General features: G+C 42.7%; 1 protein-coding gene across 3 annotated transcripts in view; it reads right to left on the bottom strand.

Moving 5' to 3' along the window:
- pum (pumilio) overlaps window positions 1–16,392 on the bottom strand; it is an 87,578-nt gene extending 71,186 nt beyond the window's left edge. The window contains exons 1-6 of one of the 3 annotated variants that reach the window (XM_084601538.1): window positions 16,269–16,392; window positions 15,761–15,971; window positions 7,815–7,889; window positions 3,970–4,102; window positions 2,656–2,855; window positions 473–597 (exon numbers count right to left, since the gene is read on the bottom strand). In XM_084601538.1, the coding sequence (XP_084457664.1) occupies window positions 473–597; window positions 2,656–2,855; window positions 3,970–4,102; window positions 7,815–7,889; window positions 15,761–15,934 (707 nt within the window). In that variant the 5' untranslated portion in view covers window positions 15,935–15,971; window positions 16,269–16,392. Of the gene's footprint in view, window positions 1–472; window positions 598–2,655; window positions 2,856–3,969; window positions 4,202–7,814; window positions 7,890–15,760; window positions 15,972–16,268 lie in introns of those variants that run through there. The other 2 variants (XM_084601539.1, XM_084601540.1) reach the window with 2 other exon arrangements.
- Between the last annotated feature and the right edge of the window lie 4,480 nt (window positions 16,393–20,872).

A 20,872-nucleotide genomic window follows, 5' to 3' on the forward strand; every position in this document is an offset into this window, starting at 1 on the left:
TAACATATACAGCCGAGATATGTACTTTTTGAAAAGCTGATATTTTCGTGATTTTTCGACTTTCAAAGCCCGCGTCCCCCCTTAAACCAAGTGAGAAGAACCTCGTCGAGATTTGCAAACCTGACGCCATGAGCCTGCTTAGCATTCGGGCCGAAAAGGGCGACATTCCTTTCTATTTCGGCATGCTTCGAGATGATGCTGTTAAGCGTAGAGGGTGGCAGACCAAGGTCTTTACAAATATCTACTCTTCCACGCTGCCTGCCCGTCGACTGCATTCACTATGGCTAGCTTTCCTTCAAGGGGAAGCGCCTTCCGCTTGCGCGACGCCACTGATGCCATTGATGCACGATGAAGACATTACTTTTTCAAGTGGCTCGACAGTAGATAAAAAAGAAAAAGCGAGTTCGAGGCTATGGTGGCTTAACGAGTTGATGGTATCCACAGATGTGTCTAACTATAGTGTCCTACTTACTTGTAGACCTTGTCGTCGTCAATACCATTGTGCATGATGCCGTTGGCCTGCATCACCGCAGTTCGTCCGTCTGCATCCTTTAGCTTGCCTTCTTTGCCCTTTTTAACCTTTTCAGGATCACCAGACTGCAAAAGCAAACCGCGCAGGCATCACAGATTTTACCAAGGAGTGTAGCTGATGCAATTATTTCCAAAAGCTGGCATCGCATGCAGCAACAGAACAGGATACGTACGGGCTTGTTGTACAGCCGAACCCCCGTTACAATGAACACTCATATAGCGAACCATCTGATAAAATGGAATAAATGCAATGTTTATTCAGTCCGTGCTTTATTTTTGTGCGCGAGTTCTACTCGTACAACAAAATGACGACTCCGCACTGTCTACGATCGATTTTATCGATGACCCAAGCAGCAACGACTCTGAAGATGCTGCCAATTATTGTCAGATTTCAGTTCTGGCCACGATGACGACTGAAACCAGCCCAAAACACTGGCGGCCGCGCTCCGGCCAGCTACCAATAACTTCACATGTAAATTTTGAACCATTCCGCGTCGCTCACGGATATGCTACGCCATCTAGCGTGTAGCTGGATAATTGAAGCTTCGATTTTGTTGCTGTCTACATTTTTTTCCCGTGAGGCGACTATTTTAGAAAGCGAAAGCGCTCCGAATATGCAGTAGTGTCGGAGTTGCATGCGACAATGGCAGCATCCGCATCACCGACGCGTGCTTCAAAGCGTCGCAAATCTGGCGAATCTGCACTGTCTACGACCGATTTTATCGGTGACCCAAGCAGCAGCGACTCTGAAGATGCTGCCTTATTATCAGAATTAAGTTCCGATCTCAATGACGATGGAAACCAGCCCAGAACATCGGCGGCCCCACTTTGTTGGCCTGTTCTGCATGCATCTGGGACCGCTCTTGGATGTTTTGTGTTGTTGGTGCCATTTACCTCATTCCCAGGGTGTCAACATCATTCAAGCACAACACCTTACCTCCCGCACAACAGAGAGTGCCGTTCTGCCCAAGAAGCTAACCGGGCATCCATTTCGGCATGGCACTCCCGCAGCGGCCCTCGTCGATTGCTCATTACTTTTTTTTTTTTTTTTTTTTGCAGAGTGGCCAATAGAATGCTCTGCATTTTGTATATCTTGAAAAAAATTTTTAATTTTTGTCGTTTCATTTAAAAGTATTTCTTTAAGTTCTGCTCAATTTTTTTCTAACATTTTCTAACATTTTGTTTTTTGGAAATAAAATTGTGTTACAACCCACAACTTCATATTCAAAGTTGTATGCCTAAAAGCAAATCTATTTAGCTTTCTTTTTGTGTATTGCATAAAATTTCAGACATGATTGCAGAAAAAAAAATTACTGAAACCTACAAAAAACAGACATTTTATTCACAGTAGGGAAAGAGTTAAGCTGCAATTTTATTAATTAGAGGTTATAAAAGAAACACAGCTTATTTTGGAAACGTCTCAACATTTCTCACAGAGCACAAAGTAGTTTCCTCTCCCTTATGTGCGTGCTTGTCCTTGTTTGGCCATGGGGCGCTGTTAGCTCTTCGAAAGCGTGAGGTGCCTCCGGAAAGCATCGTCAGGCGTGTCAAAAAGATTATCATGCACGCGCGACTGCCAAAGCAGCAGGTCACATTCACTGAGCCCCGTGAACAGCAAAAAGGGGAGACAGGAGGGACAGGCATATTTTTCGAGCTGAAGCAAACATCAGGTCCGTGGTTCCGCACACAGCAACCAAACGAGTTCACTTTCAGTTGACTGACATGTCTTGTGACGTTTACAAAATCCATGGTCCCGCCTCCCGTGATCAGCCCTGGCAGTGGCGACACACAGCCAATGGAGCGAGGCGGCGAGCGAGAAAGCGAACGTGTTCTAAAGCCAACTCTTTCGTAGATTCGGTCCCTGGACGTACATGTAACAAACCTCCATGTAGCGAATTCTTCAAAATTAATAATTTTCCACAGCACCATTTTCACTGAAGTGCATGCATTTGGGAACTTCACATAAGAGGGGTCGTAGTGATTGACATAATGAACTTGCTAAGCCAACTATCTTTTTTGTTTTCTATGCTTTCGATTTACTAACACCACAGCAAGTGGCACTAGAATTCATGCTCAAATTCACAGGCATGAACATGAAGACATGCAGAGAACAGGAACGCTCACCGGAGGCCCAACGTGCATGCGGCCAACCATGCGAGAGTCCAGATCCTTGATGGTGGGCGAACTCCCCAGCACGTACTCGACCATCTTGACGCCCAGGCCCGAGGTTTCCGAGGAGCGCGGTGACAGCATGGAGGCCCCTTCACTGCCAGGGTAGGACCCACTTCGTCGCTGAACCATGATTGGCTGTGACACCGCATGCTCTGCAGATGCATGAGACAAGCATTACAGAAAAACATATTAGTGCAGTTTAATTATGCCCCAGCGCACACATCTAAGTGTTCCGAATGACCTTGACTAAAAGTTGCACGAGTGACCACTAAAAATTTTGCATATATGGCTGACTTGAGGAAGCTTCTTTTTATCGAAGGCAAACAGCATGGAATGGAGACAAGTGAACTTTGGCAGCTGCACTGCTCACTCCTTTCATAAACATCCATTCAATGCTGGGAAATTCAGTGGTCCCGTCAAGGGGAGAGGCACATAGAAAAGGGAAGTCTTCCTTCAGAAAAAAACTGAGTTTTGATATTTAAACTGTTTGAGCAACCTTGATCATTCCTCTTTCATGTATTAAAATATCAGAGCAAGGAATTATAGGAAACTTATTAAAATAACTCAAAGCGCTCGACACAGCTATGATAAGTACAGGTCCGACTAATTTTTCAAGCGCATGATGCATCAAAAGCACGGCGTCGCCTTCAATAGGGTTGTGCAAGCCAGCGGGCCCATACTCTTCCTCTAAAAACCAGCTTCACCATTTCACACTATAAGAAAGTAATAGTAATGGTAACAATAAAAAACAGTTCCACATGCCAAAACCAAACTCTTTCACTGGACAATTTTGCAATATTCAATCGAGTTTTTCCTCAACTTCTTATTTTTGCCTAAACATGGCTTTTGTACATAAATTTGGCACGAATAATTTTTAAATATGCAATTTTAATTGCAATCAGATTTTATTTAACAACCATGAATTTAGATATTCAATAACTCGTACAAAGTGATCTTGTCCAATCTCTTGCAAAACAGCCCTCAAAAGTACAAAGTACAGTTGCAAAAGTAGTCTTGGTCAAAAGCTTTTCGTCAAAGGATTTTCGTGCACCAGTAAAATGCACCGATAAAGACAAAAGGACCGTGAAATGCTTTGTGATACTTTCTTGTTATGACAAGAAGTCATGTCCCAGCTTTGTAAAGGCCAGTGGGCCTTCAATGATGCCATCACGACTCCATTTCGCGGCTGAGGCGAAAATTATTTGGCTTAAGGAATTTTGATAAAGACTACATCCTTCCCCAGGCCAGAACAGGTGTGCACTGCACCTGAAGTGCTGGCATGTCCCCCAGTGCTCCACGTGGGGTCCCTCCACTGGTCCCCCAGGAAGAGGCCTTTGCTGTCCTCGGGCTTGGGGCCCGTCTCCTCCAGGGACCACAGCTTCTTGGTTGAGGCGGGGATCTGCACGCCACACGAGGAGGCTACAGTGTCACCAAGCGACACCTCCATTCACCCACTCTCTCTCTCTCTCCCTCTCTCTCACAGTGCAGCTCCCGGTAGCTGCGTCACAGAGCAAGGCGCAAGCCACACACACCTGCCGTCAACGTCACCCCTGGCCCCAGCAACACCACCTAGACCCTACCAGGCGTGAGTGCCTCATACTGACATGCGCAAGCAACTACCACCGGAACCACAGACTACAAGAGCAACTATCTTTAAAAAAGCTCCCATTTGCATAGCACTGTTTTCAGGTAACACAAAACTGGTTTTGGAGATGACAACAAAAAGCTAATTATTTTTAACTATGCAAAAGCACACACAGAAAAAGAAAATGTCAATGCCCACCTGAGCACAGGTGTGCACAGACAAGGAAAGGCATCCATTTTATTAACACATGCGATTTAATTTTTTTTTTTTAACGGGTGTTGCCATGGCTGCACAAAGTTATTACAAAAAGCAACAACTTTGTTGTTTGAAATCTACTCAATTTTTCAAGACCTTCTCTAGCATACGCTGGTCCCATTTCAAGCTGCAACTAGTGTTACATCAACTACGACTTATAAACATAACTCTCCTTTGTCACTCGTAAGACTATAATTATATGGATATAAATAATACTCATAATTTTGTCTTAGAGAAATACAGAACTTGGTGCTATGTTTGCGAACTCAATCACATCGCTTAACACATGCACACAACATTCTACTGCTGTTCTTCTAAGCTTGCAATTTTCAAAGTTTAAAGGGACACTAAAGACAGCCAAAGATGGTATGAAAATCTAATAAACTACATTTGGTGACACTGTCACCGCATATCCGGCAGCAAAAAATCGAATAATTGCTGAGATATTGCGATAAGAAGTTGAGGTTTTTTTCTTGTTCCCGCCGGTCGAATTCAAACTGTGGCCTCCAACTACGTAGTTGGAGTTGAGTGACGCACACTATGACGTAAGCGGAGACTCCGTGATAGCTAGCGAGCCGGCGCGGCCCGCGGCGTCGCATCCCTCAAGGGCCAACTTGGCAACAGCGTACTCGCGATGACGGCCTCAGCCGAAATAAATAAAACGATGAAGAGAGTAATTTACCGAGCGATGGGCCCATAAAGGAAGAAAACAAAAAACATAGAGCGCTTGTAATGCACAATACTTTACATGTTTCTCAAGCTTTTGCGCTCCTTCTTGCACTGTGCATAAACAAACCGAGCCCTCGGTCATCGCAACGCTTCCTGACATGTTTACATACAAATAAGAATTAGTTACCAGCAAAATAGTGTCCTCGCTGCTGCGCTTGTCAGTTTTGAAGCTTCGTCGCACTTTTTTCCTTCAAGGTTTGTGCTACATCTCCGTGTTCGGCGAAAATTACGTCCACGGTAGCAGAACATGACCGAAGTGCCGGCGCCACTACATTTGCCAGCGCTGTGAAATTCCACATGTTAAAATGGATCCAGTGCACAATATAGTGCGCATAGGCATCCAGAACATTAGTTGCAAGACGTGAGAGCAGGCGGCATGCACCGATGATCAAGAAGTTGTAATTTTTAGACCGGCAGCAGAAACACTTTATTGTAAATGGGGCAAGGACATAAAATCTAGAAATATTTCCATGGTTCTTGAGGCGCGGCGTAGCCGAGCGGTTAGCGCCGAATGTTACGGAGCAAGCAGTAGCGACTTCGAGACTTACCGCTACTGGCATTTTTTTTTTTTACGAATCGATTTTTTTTAACCTTTTGTAATGTATTTCTGGTGCTTCGTTATTTTTAGTTTTTACTTTTTACCCGAGGCCCTTTTTTTCGCCGGGCGACGAGCGCAATATATCGACGCTCTCCTTGGTATGAGCGGCAAGTATGCCCCTTTTGTTTACGACGCCTGCAAATAGCGCGTTGAAGGTCTCGTTGACGCAGCATATGTTGGTCAGATGTGCCATTATTTAGTGAACAATTGAATGATAATGCGTTTTTCCTTCGGTACTTAGCATATGTATGCTTTTCGTGGCGTACGTAGCTGCAGTCAAGCGGTCAGGTCGCAGTCGAAGCGGCAACGGCGGCGATATGTTGGCGCAGAAGTGTGAACGAAGGAGTGTGTCGGCGGTAGCGGATTTCGCTCGCTCGTGCCTCCGAATGCTCAAATGGGAACCATCAAGGCGCATCTGCTGCTCCAAGCTCGTAATTCAGGCGCTGCAGGTCCAAACAAACTATCCGAGTGCGCACGAAATGCCTGAGCCGAAACATAACCAAAACTGAAGTGGGCGCCTGTGGCGCCTCCAAGTATATTTTTGTATTTGCCTCGCAACGTTTACGTTGTCTTTTCGCCGTCGTTTACGTATGATAAAAGCCTGTTATCATGTTTGAGAAAAAACGTACTACCGCATTCAAACATACAACGTAATTCGCATTTGTCAGCCTCCGGGATCCCTAGCGCGTCACGTGATTTGTAGTTGCGAGCCTCGGCCGTTTGGCTGTGGTGGCGATACCTGTATTTCTGTTATTCTTCTTTACTACCTTATAACAGCTCTGTTTTCAGTAAGAGTGGTCTTTTTGTAATCAGGAACTGGCATTCTATCGATGCAAATCCACTTCCTTTCTCTCTTTAGTGTCCCTTTAAGGTTCTCAGAAACATGCGACAGCCTTTGTGCAATTTTGATTGTGGCAAACCAAATCATGGTGGAAGGCACCCATGCCAAACAGATGCTCTTTATGAAGGCAAATTACTTTTTCACAGCTAGCACCCATGAACACCGAGGGCAAAGCTGAAGTCTCTGCAAATGCCTGTCACATTTAAGGGTTTTTTGAAACACCTGGCAAGGAGCAAACACTCAAAAAGAGTAAACATACACCAGTCAACACTGAGCAAAAGAAACCTGCACAAACCTCAAAACGTCACTGCTTGTTTTGCACTATGCTAGTGACTGTTATGCAATGATTTATTATGTTGCGTTTCGTGGTACATAGGCAGCTATAGCCAACACACTGTAAACATCGGGTTAGAAATATGTGCAAGAACTGAAAGTTTCAAGAAAGTTACAATTTATTTACAATACTTTTTTTCTGGAAACTTTTAACATGAAATGTCTAAAATTGCATTTTCTATAAGAGTAGTCCAGGCTTGAAAGAAAATGTGCTGAACGTAAAATAGCCCATAATGTCATTTTTTTTAGTATCTCAAACTTTTCAGATGAAAAAAAATTAAAAAAAAAGAACAGTTTAGCATATCAGCACATCTCCGCATGCCTTATGGAGCAGTGTTGAGTGAACGTTGAAAATGTGTTCTCCATTTTCAACATTGATATAGATGGCACAACATTCAACAGGAAAAACTGAGCAGCCTAGGAAAATGAATTAAAAGTACTATTAGGAAAGGAAAACAAAGGTTTACAAGTGAAGGTGATACCCGAGTTATGTACAGTCCCAGTGCTCTAAACCTTACTTGCAAGTAAGACAATATGGCTTCTCACCCACTCTTGGAGCAAAGAATTTACAGCATCAGCTCCCCCTGCCATTTCTGCATCAGCATGAAAAGGCACGGACTAAAGAATTCCCACCCCCAAGCTTATATACATACGTGGCTTGCGGTTAGCTATGCTGGGATAACCATGAGCAAAAAAAAAAAATTAAGCCTTCAAGAAGCTAGTGCTCTCTACAACCTACACAGTAGAGAAAAATGTAAATAAAAGCCCACCTCAAGTTGGTGACTAGTTTCTAGGGCCAGGGCCTGAAATTCAGTCTCCAGTTCTGGAGCGTCAGTGCCACGAACCTGCAAAAAAAAAAGGAGGAGGAGGATATCAATGTAAAGGTCAAGAAACGATAAGACTCGCAAAATTAACACTACCATGGGTAGATGGCACTTTTGCATCACACAGCACTGAGCACAAACCTTTCCAACAAAATGAGCAAGCACTCACAGAAAGAAGCATTTAACATTGCTTCCACTCATGACCCACAACCGGAGAGTTGCCACATCAACTTCTAACTATCGCACACATTTTAGCTACTAGGCAGAAAGTAGCTTCGCACTGCTAAATCCACGTTCTGTTGGCAGTGCAAGAATGCCCTCACAGTGGGATTTCCATGCATGTTAATAAATCCATTGCACACTAAGCTTTGACAAGCAATAACCTACTTGGTAACCAAGGCAGTTTTAAAACATTGCAATTTCCCCAGCAATTAGCACTATGCACACACTACCTACAGGAGCTTGTCTGCAGACTGTACTACAGTGCACCGAGCAACAGTCAAGGCAATGCAGGGCTGGCCTAGAATCCCCTACTCAGAACAACTCAAACATGCCCAAAATCGAAATGAATGAAACCACCTTTCCTCCATTCTTTTTGTGCTAAAATCTTGGAATGTGCCGAAGCTGCTCGATATGATTGCAGCTAACAGAGCATGCTTCAATATGGCACAGATGGCGCCAACGCCCGGAAACAGCTGCCCGTTTGGGCCGCACTATCAGCAACAATGAACCTTCAGTGAAATAACAAGCACGCCAAATTTCATGACAAGGCATGATGCCCACAACATGCAGCCAGGTTACGATGTATGAGTTTTCTTGACAGAACGTGCTATGAGCACACGCTCTGCTCAAAGGACTCGGTTCATTTTGCAGAGCTCAGGAATGGTGGCAGTGAAACAGTGACACTGTCTCCGCTGGCCTCTGCTATATGTGGTGAAACTCCAGCGGTTCATTCCCAGCTAACAGGTTTATGATGATTGTGCTCTAAATTTCTACCTTATAGTATGGTCCCTCTCCTCATATGAAAAACCAAAACAAGAACACAAACTTCGCGTGCAACTGGTAGACATTTTTTTCCATGAAGAATGCTTTTGAACAAAGCTATGTCCGCAGAAGCAGACTTGCTATTAGCACAGAATAAACCCAATTTAAGCATCAACCACTTCGTACACAGCAAGAAATTAAGCTCAAGTGGATAGGGTGTCACGCCTTGCCTCATATTCAAAACAAAAAGATTTCATGCCAAGATAAACCAACTCTACTACAGGCACTTGCACCTTTGCTAATATTCACAGCAGACCACTTTGAGCTGGTCATTCTCCCTGATAATTCCTCAATTTCCAAGGTGCACAAAATTTGCCTGACGATTCCAGTGCTTTTAAGTCCCTAGACAGGCAAAGCACATCTTCACCAACATCGAGTATGTGGTCCAACCACAGCCTTAAACTGCACCACAACTGCCAACAGAATAAATGCTTACAATTTATGCGCAGTTGCAGCTAGGAATGAAGTGTTTTGAGCGACCAATCCTTTACTCTCCGGAACATGTTAATGCACCAACATTTTCGGTTCTCAGTGTTTCTAGCAGTACAAGTTTTTGGTTTGAAGGGAGGAAAGGAGTGGGCATGAAGGTGTGTTAATTTGCCCCATGGTAACACAAAAGTCTACAAATAAATCTCAATTGTGGGCCAGAAAGCAAATCAAGACAATATTTGACCGAACGTAGTGGCAATACACACCAAACAAGAGCACTTTCCAGGGTACAAGATGCACCACTCATATTTAGAGGTTTTTGCACCACTTTAAAGCTGTGTTAAACAAAGTACAACATCTGAAACAGCCGATAACTGGCTTAAACAGTACACAATGCCTATTGGCAATTTTCGCAAAATCGCCAGCACCGACCAGTCCCGCACGTAAAATATAAATGCAAATTGGTTTAGACAAAAAGCCCAGTATCTCGTGTTTCTCAGCGGACAGCCACACCGCACTGTAAGGAAAGGAAGAGAAAGGGAGAAAGATAGAAAAAGAGGTGCCGCAGTAGATGTCTATAGAAACTTTTGACCACCTGGGGAATCCCATGCACTAACATCTCACAGCATGTGGAAGCCTTTGCATTTCTCCTCTATAAAAAAGCGGCTACCATGGTCGGGCTCGAACCTGGGTTCTCCGGTTCAGTAGCCGAGCACCTTAACCACTGAGCCACCGCGGCAGGCAATCGACGCTTGCCAAACTCCTATTTTGCTCCTTGCGTACCTAGTGCACCGGCACATTAAGAAATTGTTGCCAGGGTTTCACAGTGAAAATATACTTTAATATGGCTGTTACATTTCACAAATGTTTCTGCCACACCAAGGCAAAATCAATAAGTTTTGCCTACAAGTTTTCTGATGCCAGCCGTACACAGAATGGGAACAGCAGCTTCACAATCTGCAGCAAAATTCCTACCATGGCAGGGACTGCACCTGACATGAGGCATCGAGACTAAGAAAGATAACCTTTGATTACAAATGCCTCTGTATATACGAGCACACCTGATGAATGGACACAATTCAAGCCCAAAGATTATGGGCAACTGTGTCTGTAATACGAGGGGGGGCCTTATTTTGGAACGCATGGTAATTTCATTACCCACAAAGACCGAAGGGAGGTTTAATGATTTCTTTCTGAACCAATTTTATACTGACATTAATTAGGCTACATTTATATATATATATATATTTTTTTTTTTTGCATTCCGTAAACACCTTCGCTAGCTTGTCTCTGCAATAGGTCAGTAATAAGAGCATATCGCAAGAAATTGACAGAATGAGACAAATAGCATTGTGTTAATACACTTCTCGATTCGTTACGTGACTTCTAATCCCCCTTAGCAACACAGTGAGAGCTCTAGGTGCGGTAAATATGCCAGTGAATAGGCATGCCAAAAACGGGCGTTTCACTTTTTGCTTGTGCACGTGACTAGAAATTTAAGGTTTTAAAAATGATGAGCAAAATAAAAGCCGATATGCACAGCTTTGTCAGTCAAGACTGAAGCAATGCGTATAGAAACAACTGCACTTTGTTTTTTCATTTACTCATTGCATAAAAATATCCATTGTCAGCGTCATGAATTTGAAATTCTATCCAGAGCACATCATTTGCCTCGCACTTCGCTTTTACACTGGACAGCTTCAACCATCAGCATCCATTTCTTTTGTTTGTTTTTTCCCACTTTTACACAGCCAAGAAATGAGACTGCTGGCTAACACAAGGCTGACACTATCATTGAAACAGTGCTAATTGTGATAGTTTAAAACAGATGCCCTTCTACCCCCACTGACCCAGAAGCAGTCCTTAGCCACACCATAACCAATCAACAGATGCACTTCTAGGTAATGAATACTGTGAATAGATAATGACTCAATAACCACACCTGCCATATTTTATGCTAATATATTAAAGAAACACTCTACTATTGCATGTGCGACAAAACAAAATGGAAGTGAAAAAAAAAAAATTCATGAAGGCACAAAGAACTCATTATCCTTATATTTACCTTCAAAGATAAATTACAGTAAAAAAAACCACACACTATGTTCCTAACCACCTCCCCGTTACACAGCAGAAATGAGGGACATGTTGCACTCTATTTCAATTGCTCCACACTTTTGTCAATGGAAGTGCGACTAGTAATTTATAAGCAAAGAAAAGGAGTCTGAAGATATGCAAAAAGCAAAATAGTTCAGAATTACACAAGTAACTTTCAAGAATGCACAGTATGCGAGCATAAAAACGCCTGCACATCAGCTAAGTAAAGCTGCATCAAGGGACAATACCTGCGGTCACAAATTGTGGCAGTTCATCAGCAACGAGAAGCCGGAAGTAAAACTAACCTCCATTCACTCCAGATGCACCGCTGATCGGTTACCGGTTTGCGATCAGCAGTCGCAAGGATCGACCTGCGACTGTCACTTTTCAACCAATGCAATCATTTGAGAAGTCACTTTTGGCCAAAACAGTCGTACAACCTCTGTAAGTTGCATGTGTGAATGGGCCGTATACTGCGTTCCTAATCTACCGCACTTATAACAAGTCATAGAGCCCCATTTAAGGAACATACCTTACCACTACATAAATACAACATCTGCTGGATGATTCAAGCAAAATGAAGATACAGCATAGAAAAACACTAGCAAACAGGAAAGAAAACATGCCCAAAAAATGCAACCTTCATTTACGCCACCTATTCTGCTAGTCAGATGCAATGTCCAGCAAAATGCAAATGAATTTTTTCTTTTAACGGAAGTACAGCATGGTACAAACACTGCCATGTTAGCCCTGCAACATACACATATTCACGTCCACATGCGCTCCAGTATTGGCTTCAGATGCCTCGGCAACACAGATTAAAAAATTAAAAGTCAGCTAAGCATTTTAAAATGTATAGGAGCTTTCCTTGCACAACATTTCTTTAGTTATTTAATACTTGTGTCGCTTTCATCACATTACAGTACAACACCAAAATTCTTGTAGGCACAGTGAACATGTTGTTTGATGAGAATGAAACAATTTTAGGCGACAGAGCATTCCACTGATGAATTGTTGGAACAAAAAATATTGATGAAAAGCATTAGTCCTGAATGAATAATCATTAACCTTAAAGGTGTGGTCCCTTCTACGTGATAAATAATGGACCAGTTTCAAATACTCATTTCGTTCTATAGCAGTATGGCAATGAAAAATACTATAAAAAAAAAAAAACGACAAAGATGTGTTCGAAGATCCTCTAAATCAGGCCACCCAAGCGATCATTTCATATTAGTAATATACTTAGGCACCTGCTATAATTACATGAAAAGGTCAGAGGTCGAGAATTCCACGCAAACCGGCATTACCCAAAGATACAGAAATAAACCGAAGTACAAGCATGCATTACCGATACAGGTTTAGTGGGCAGATCAGATTAGGAGGTTCGAGGGATTTACAGTATTGGCACAGAACCAGATTCAATGGAGAAATATGGGAGACACCTGTATCCTGAAGTGGGTGTAATGATGACTCATAATACAAAGCCCAAGCCCTTCAGGCCAGCAAGCCAATGATCTGAAGTATAAAGCAACTTATTCACTAGCAAAACCTGGTCTTAATTTAACCCTGTTTACAACACAAGCTTCACAGACTGTAAGCCATCACAAAAGCCACATTCATGCCTCCTTAAATGTTTTACTTATTGACTAGAAAGAAAGCTCTTTTTTTTTTTTTTTTTTTTTTTTTTTTTTTTTTTTTTTTTTTTTTTAAGAAGCAACCCAGAACTCATTTGGCAAACTCTGCATGAGAAGTGAAATATGGTTTTAGGGTTTTTAATGTGCCAAAGCAACTCGGGCATGAAAGATGCCATACTGGGGGCTCTCGATTTCGACTAGTGGGTTCAACATGGGCATTAAAAAAAAAAAAAAGCGCATCAGGATTGTTTTTGCTTATATCACAAGGGCGCCAAGACACTTTTAAAGCAATGCTCAAAAATGCAAGAGCTCTCACATAAACAGATGTATCGCGCAAATTCTGTGCCTTTTCTAATGCTGTACAAGGCCGGAATGGCCTTTTCCTTTTTATTTTTAGTGCAAGCAAGTCCTACTAATGCCAATCTTACAATCTGTCAGAATTTTTCTAACAGAAACCGAACCTGGCTTTTGTTCATACAAAATGATTAAAAACAAAAAAAATCTGAAAGCGCCCGATCCACGCACACATTTTGCACAACCAACTCAAGGTCACTCAGCCACCTTGCAACAGACAGTGGGTTCTGTAACTGTACGCAAGCTATGCAATACGAGAAAAGAAAATGACCCAGACAACTCTACCACGTAAGGCTCGAGACTCAGTTTCGGAGTCTCGGAGGCGTTCCTTATTAAGCACGCAGTCTGGATCTGTTTTATCATCGGATGACTGCCTGCATCTCAAGTATTCCTGGAATAGGAAATCATGTCAATCAAGGCAGACTGAGGTCTCTCTAACCAGGCTACGCTGACCTATTCCGCCCCTAAATTTCTATATGCACAGGTCTGGTTTGGCACTTTCTCACGTCTGCGCATTCTGCGGGGAACCGGAAACAATAGATCATTTCTTGATATTTTGCCGCCGTTTTATTATGATGAGAAAATGGTATTTAGAGAAGCCGTTACAACAGCTGGGTCTTAATTTGAGCAGCCAGATTTTATTATCGTTTGGTGCCACCATGCTTGGGTACAGCCACAGGCCTGTTTTTAACGCCATTCAAAACTTCTTAATAGAAACAAAACATCTACCTTGCTAATATGCTTTGAATTTTTAATCTGTACATATAAATCTTAGTATTCTCCTACTGCGTGCGTTAGTATTTACTCTTTTTTATTTTGGATTTTCATATTTACATTTCCTTCTCTATTCCCTAGCATTAATTTCTATTTATTTGTGCGATGTAGTTATACATCTCAAAATCTAATATCTCTGCACCCCAATTCTTGGCCGATCCCCCTGCGTGGGTATGTGCAATCAAATTAGAGGAGAACAACAACAACAACAGTTAAAAAACGTTAACAAAGCGCAACCTGCGCTAATAATGATGGGCCGCTAATTAGTTCAATAAAACTCACAGTTCCTATAAAAAAACGCGAAAGCTATTTCGATAGGAAGCTCTGAATAGCCAACTTAGAGGCACTTCCCGCTAACACAAAAGAAAACGAAAACAGCAAGCAAAAACGTCGCGTAACAGCCAAGGCTATATTTAGATGCATGACACACAGCATTTCATCCCTGAGCCGTCTCTTCTAGGTTCTTGATATTAATGTTTTACAGACGTCTAACAGCAAGGGCAGAATAAACGCTAAATATGTTGGAAATAAAACCTCGGTGCAACAGTGAGCTGCAGCTTACCGGCCCTGTTTGTGGCTGTCGTACTACAGGAACCGGCCCACGAATTTTACCAAGGCATGGTCATCGCAAATGCCCAACTGATGTTTTCTTTTTTTTTTTTTTTTTTTTTTTTTTTTCTACGGGCATAAGCTATTTCTTTCCGCCGGGCTGAAGAAGCAGTACACACTACAAACTAAACGACTCTGGGGCCGATTTGCGAAGACAGACCGGGGAGGCACAGCAAAGAGCGATGCAATCGCGCGGGTGTATACGTTAGGCTTACCGGTAGCAAACAAGCCGCATCGCCAAGGCACTGACAGCAGCTTAATGACAACCTGACGGCATCCTAGACTTCGGGAAGGTTGTCATCGCTAAATAAGGATTAACTAGGCAGCTCTGACACTGTTACAAAACAATCCCAAGCTCCTGCGCCGACTCATCGACTTCTATTTTTGTTTTTTCCTCTAGCGAACAGCAACTCGTGAAACACGACACCGGATGGGCGAGTGAGACACGGGTTCAATCACTGTTTTCGAAAATGTTCAGCCAACGTAACAAAAATTAATAACTGCAAGTCAGTTTCCATTTCATTCGTGTACTACAAGAAGGTGACCGAACCGATGATCGCGGCGCAAGGACGAGTGCTTTTGAACGTCTAAACTGGCCAAATGGCGACGAAGGTGAAGCGGTGTCAACATCAACCGCAAAAGACATTCACAGGCAGGGCCGGCTGCCCGACTGCACGGGAACACGAGCTCGATCACCGATAGCGAGCAGAGCATTAGTCACGACCAACAATAAACAAACCACGGTGCATGCGTAGGCCTACCACGGCGAGAGGAATTCAGTCAACCCAGAGAAAACGAAGCTAAAGCCAGATTGGTGCCTATATGCACGAGGAAGCACGCGGATTTACGAAGCGCACACAAGAAAGTTCAACAACGTCCTCACGATCTTTCCCAATGCGAAAGCAAGCACACTGCATCCGAAGATAAGTAGTCTGGAGGGACGGCACTTACTTCAAGTACGCTGTCGTCGCCTAATGCCCAGCGGGACTGCTTGTTGTAGTTTTGGAAATCCGGGTCACTTTGTGGGCGCTGGAAGAAGTATCCGACCATTGCATCGTCCTGCGATCGAGTAGCCCCATGCCTCACATTAGACACGGGGTTCATTTCTTGGCCGTTGGCGAGCATTGCTGCTGGTCCTGTTGCTCAAACCACTTCATTCAAGCTGCAAACAAGGACCATTAAAAACCGTCGCTATTAAACCCATACCACAAAGCACAGAGAAACATAACAGTCTAACTGCTACACGATGCGGTGCTCTAAAGTTAAAATTACGCACTGCAACTTCTTTCGTAAGACAATGCAGTCATGGCGACTACAAAAACATGCAGGGCCTCTGCGGGAGGTGCCTATAATTTTGTGAAGAAAAAGTTGCACCGCAAACGAGCGGAAGCAGACCCTTCGCCTAGGAAGTCAAAACTTTATTTTTCGTATACGATAGCTGTATCATCAAATAATTTACCTGGATGGAGTGGATTTGAAGGACCGATTCTGGATGCCTCAAAACATGGCGGACGACATGTTAAAAACTGCAATGTAGCATGGGTAAACAGTGACGTTCCATTACGTCACCAGACGGCAAAAAAAGAGAGAAGAGAATGAAAATTAAACTTTTTGTTGGCCTTTAAAGGTATTCTGCTCACAGGCATACGCAACGGGGCCCCAGACAGTTCATTAGAAACGTACGCCTTCGAAACTACCAAGTGCAAGAGGGTACTGAGTTCTATTCGAGTCTTTCATTACTTTCACTTCAGCGAGTTAATGCCCCATACTTCCGGAAGTGACCTAAAGGCGGGAACAGTTCGGCTTTTTGAAAGATATTTCCCATACCCTTAAATCGCGCTTATGGTTTATCTGCGGCATACGCTACAGCAGTGAAACAGATCGCCTCGCAGTTTCCGTTCAAACTCTTTCGTCACTTAATCTCGGTTGGCGCAGCGTTGTTTAGGCAGAAGCGCTAACGATCCGAATGCTCCCACTAAAGACATCGCTGCTGGCCTCAAACGTAGTGCCTGTCAGTGGGCTTACAACATCTGGCACTCGCCGGAAAAAAACTGCACCTCCGACTTACGAGCCTAGCGTTTTCAGAACTGTGGCCACTAAGCTACCGCAACAGAGGCCTGCAGGTCACACAATTTGCCTCGTACGCGGGAGGAGTACGCATTCTCACCGGTAGCTACCGGAGGTAGACTGCATATGCAGCGCCGCGACCTGGCTTAACTGACTCCTTGTGCCAACTTCTGATAAACGTAATGTACGAGCCTCATTAACATGGGACATTCTTCCACAATGTTACATAGCCCAAAAGTTTTTATATGAACAGAGCAAAAGTCAACAGACGAAAATGGACACTGTTCGATCACATATCAAAACAACCCCGGCCTCGGCGACCGCCTTTCGATGGAGGCGAAAAGCAAGACGCCCGTGTGCTGTGCGATGTCAGTGCAAGTTAAAGAACCCCAGGTGGTTGAAATCTCCGGAGCCCTCCACTACGGCGTCTCTCATAGCCTGAGTCGATTTGGGACGTTAAACCCCAGAAACCAAACCAAACATATCAAAATGTGTCACACTACCCCAACTTCCTGCCCTACTATATTGTAGGTTAGAAGGTTGATTGATTTATTTTCGGGTTTAACGTCCCAAAGCGACTCAGGCTATGAGAGACACCGTAGTGGAGGACTGCGGAAATTTCAACCACCTCGGGTTCTTCAACGTGCACTGACATCACACAGCACACAGGCGCCTAGCTTCTCACCTCCATCAAAAAGCGGCCGTCAAGGCCAGGATTCGATCCCGCGTCCTTGGGCACAGTAGTCAAGTGCCCTAGTGTTCCTGTATATATATACGGGAACACTTTATAGCATATACAGGAACACTAGAGTGCCTTAACCACTGCGCCGCCCCGGTGGCAGGTTAGAAGGTACATGAAATAAACTGGCACTAACAGTCACATGTTTCCCCATTATAAGTGCACATTACAGCAGTGCCAGAATAAAGAACAAAAGCAAAAAATTAGCCTGTGTTTAACTCCGCTAAACTGACTAAGACTTGCGAAAGTACTGTTAGGCATGGCTTGGCATGGCTTTGCTTTGTGGTTTAGCATTGAGAGAATGGCAAAAAGTTTGGCGAAGTGTCAAATGTCTCTAGTTGGTTTGTTTCTTGGGCAAAGGAAAGGCACAGTATGCCTCGCTTCTAGGTGCACGCCCACACAGCATCATACAATTGGAGGTATACGTGTCTTCAAATCCAATTCCTGTCATAAACTAGCCTCTGAACTTGATAAGCAGGTGGATGATAAATGGCAAGCGAAATGGTATGGCACCACCCTGAATGCTATGAAGAATGGATGCATCACAATCATGATACAAAATCACGTAATTTTTCGGCACCACTTCCCCCACTCACCACTCAATGAATAAGGCTTTTTGCCTTAAGAACACACCAAAAAAAAGGTATTATACCTGAGTGCACCATGCAAACAACTTGGAAAAATTACTCAGGTTGCCCGAACCTAGACACTTATAGTCCAAAAAAAAAAGTTTTTTTTATAGTTTTTCTTTTCTCTTTTTTTTTCTTTTGGATTTCATTCCCACTAGTTGTGCAGCCACAGCTTGTATGACCTTCATGAATGCATGGCTACAGAACCAACATACTTAAAAATGTTTATACACTTTAGTTTCCTGTATCAAATACTTGCTGGTAGTTGTCAATTTAACATGTAAGAAGAAATTGATGCAGCAAAATGATGCATCAACACTGTGAAAGAAAGAGAACAGGCATTTCAGAAAATGCAATTTCTGCATTGAAACTACAAACAAAATACAAGCAAATGAATTAATCCCAAGAATATACTATATGAATTCCTGAAGAGATCAATACATGCTGCAAGCACAACTTTTCCAACACATTTAATTTCTTGATCATTCTTCATGCTAGACACATGAACAAGGTCATATGGGTGAATTCTTGCATAGAAGTTGAGTACTGCACAGAACAAATGTTTTTCGGCAACAGGACAGAGAACTATAACAGCAATATGGCCACATTAGCAGCCTAATGTACTGGCATACAAACACAGAACACTGTGAATGTGTATCAAATATACTGCCACTTTATTGACCGATACAGTAGATAAATGCATAGAATCCTTTATACTGTGCCTTGAACATGACATTGCAAGGTATTTAACAGTGGCGTGCACAAATTTAGTGCACATAATTGCAGCTGGACAGCACAAAAAAAAAGTACTGAACACAGTGCAACAACTTGCGAACACAACATTGCCATGCAGATAAAAATGCTAACTTAACAAACAAGAACAGTAAAATTAAAGCTCAGTTTTCTGAAACATAAGTCACAGGATGTGGCGCACAAGAGAAGTATGATGTGGAAAGGCAGCCTGGGGCATCAGTGTAAACACTCTTGCGTGAAAAAGTTGGCACTCGTGGATCATGACTTAAGCCTCAAAAATGCAAACAAAAATGTTGAAAAGTGCATAGAAATATGTCCCATATTTTCATGTAGTGACAATATACAAAGTAGTGACTGGCACAACATCCCTGAAACCTTCAGAAACACAAGAAGAACTAAGGTGTTGCTGACCATGAAAGAAGGTTGTCTTTATTAGTTCCTTAGGCTGTAGATAAAGTAAGAAAAGCTTTGAAATTTTAACTGTACAAAGCACCTTGTCTTGATCTGATTCTCCAACAAACAACAAAAACAAACGATAACAATTTCCTGTGTACTTTGTTTGGCTTTATCCACTCCTGGCTTACTTGGCACACACTCTGAATATGCGCTGCATTTAAATGTCACACTTAAAAAGCGAACAGCTGTGTTTATTAACTAAAAAAAATGGAATAAAGGACAAAAATAAATAAAAAAGCTTAGGATTAAAAGAATACAATGATCTAGGCTACAGCAAGTCAAACAAGGTAAACATAAAAAAAAAATAAGAGTATGATATACAACATGTGGTACAGCACAGAAACTCACCGCATCGCTTATTGTGTCACATCGTAACTTTTGATGCCTAGCCCATTTACTTCATAACTAGAGAACAGCATGAATTTATCGCACTTACTTGGATAATGAGAGCACCACTTTCTGTCTGCTGATTACGATAATGATAGTCTGCTGACAACGATAGTCAATACTTGCTGGCCTTTTTTTTTTAAATGCCCCAATAACAATGCAACAATACAAGGCCAGCATGTCGAATGTCAGGCCTTGTATAAGTCTCCCACAGATAAGACTGTTCAGTTAAGAACCAACAGAAACCATGGCTGACTTAAAACCACTATTCCACTGTTAAACCTGCCACATAAAGGATTGCAGCAACAAACTTATGTTAGGCTTAAGTTAGGCCTTAGGTTAGGCTTAGGTTATGGTTAGGCATGAGTTGCACTAGAGTGAATGGTACTTGTGCTCTCTAAGGCAAGTTACATGCGCAGGGTTATGGTAAAATTTGTGGACTATGCTCCCTAAACAGGAAGCTGTGCCAAACAGTGTGTTTAGCCTTATTTAGAAGTGAAGGTTTATGAACTGAAGCATTTATTCCACCATTCTTTGTCCTACTTTTGCTGCTTCATATTTTATCTGATTATATATTTTGGAGAAAATAGCGAGTTCATTATGCAAGTACTAAACATGATATGTTAAGAGATAAGTATGCATCACTGATATAGCTGCTTTGCAACTAATAAAGATATAAAATGTACTGATTATGAAAACAGAACAATAGATTTGTAAAAGAGCAATGTTTATAGACCGGATTGTTCACCGAAAAGCCTGTAGAAGGCTGCAAAACACCGATCCAACCTGCCGACTGTTGGTTAATATGATCCAGGCCAAATTCTGCATAAATAGTTGTAAATTCAAATGAACCTGAATTCTAATGTGCATTACAATGCAAGGCATGTTAAAACATCAGGCCTTAAGAAGCTACATGAAAAAACTATTTTTCGACAGTGACAAAATAAACAAACACCAAGATGTCACCCAAACACTTAAATCATGTGACATGTTGCCTTGCTCCCAAAATACCATCCCTTTCGAGTGAGTTCA

This window comes from Amblyomma maculatum, chromosome 4 (assembly GCF_055883805.1).
Source record: "Amblyomma maculatum isolate TAMU_Amacu chromosome 4, ASM5588380v1, whole genome shotgun sequence".
Taxonomy (NCBI): Eukaryota; Metazoa; Arthropoda; class Arachnida; order Ixodida; family Ixodidae; genus Amblyomma; species Amblyomma maculatum.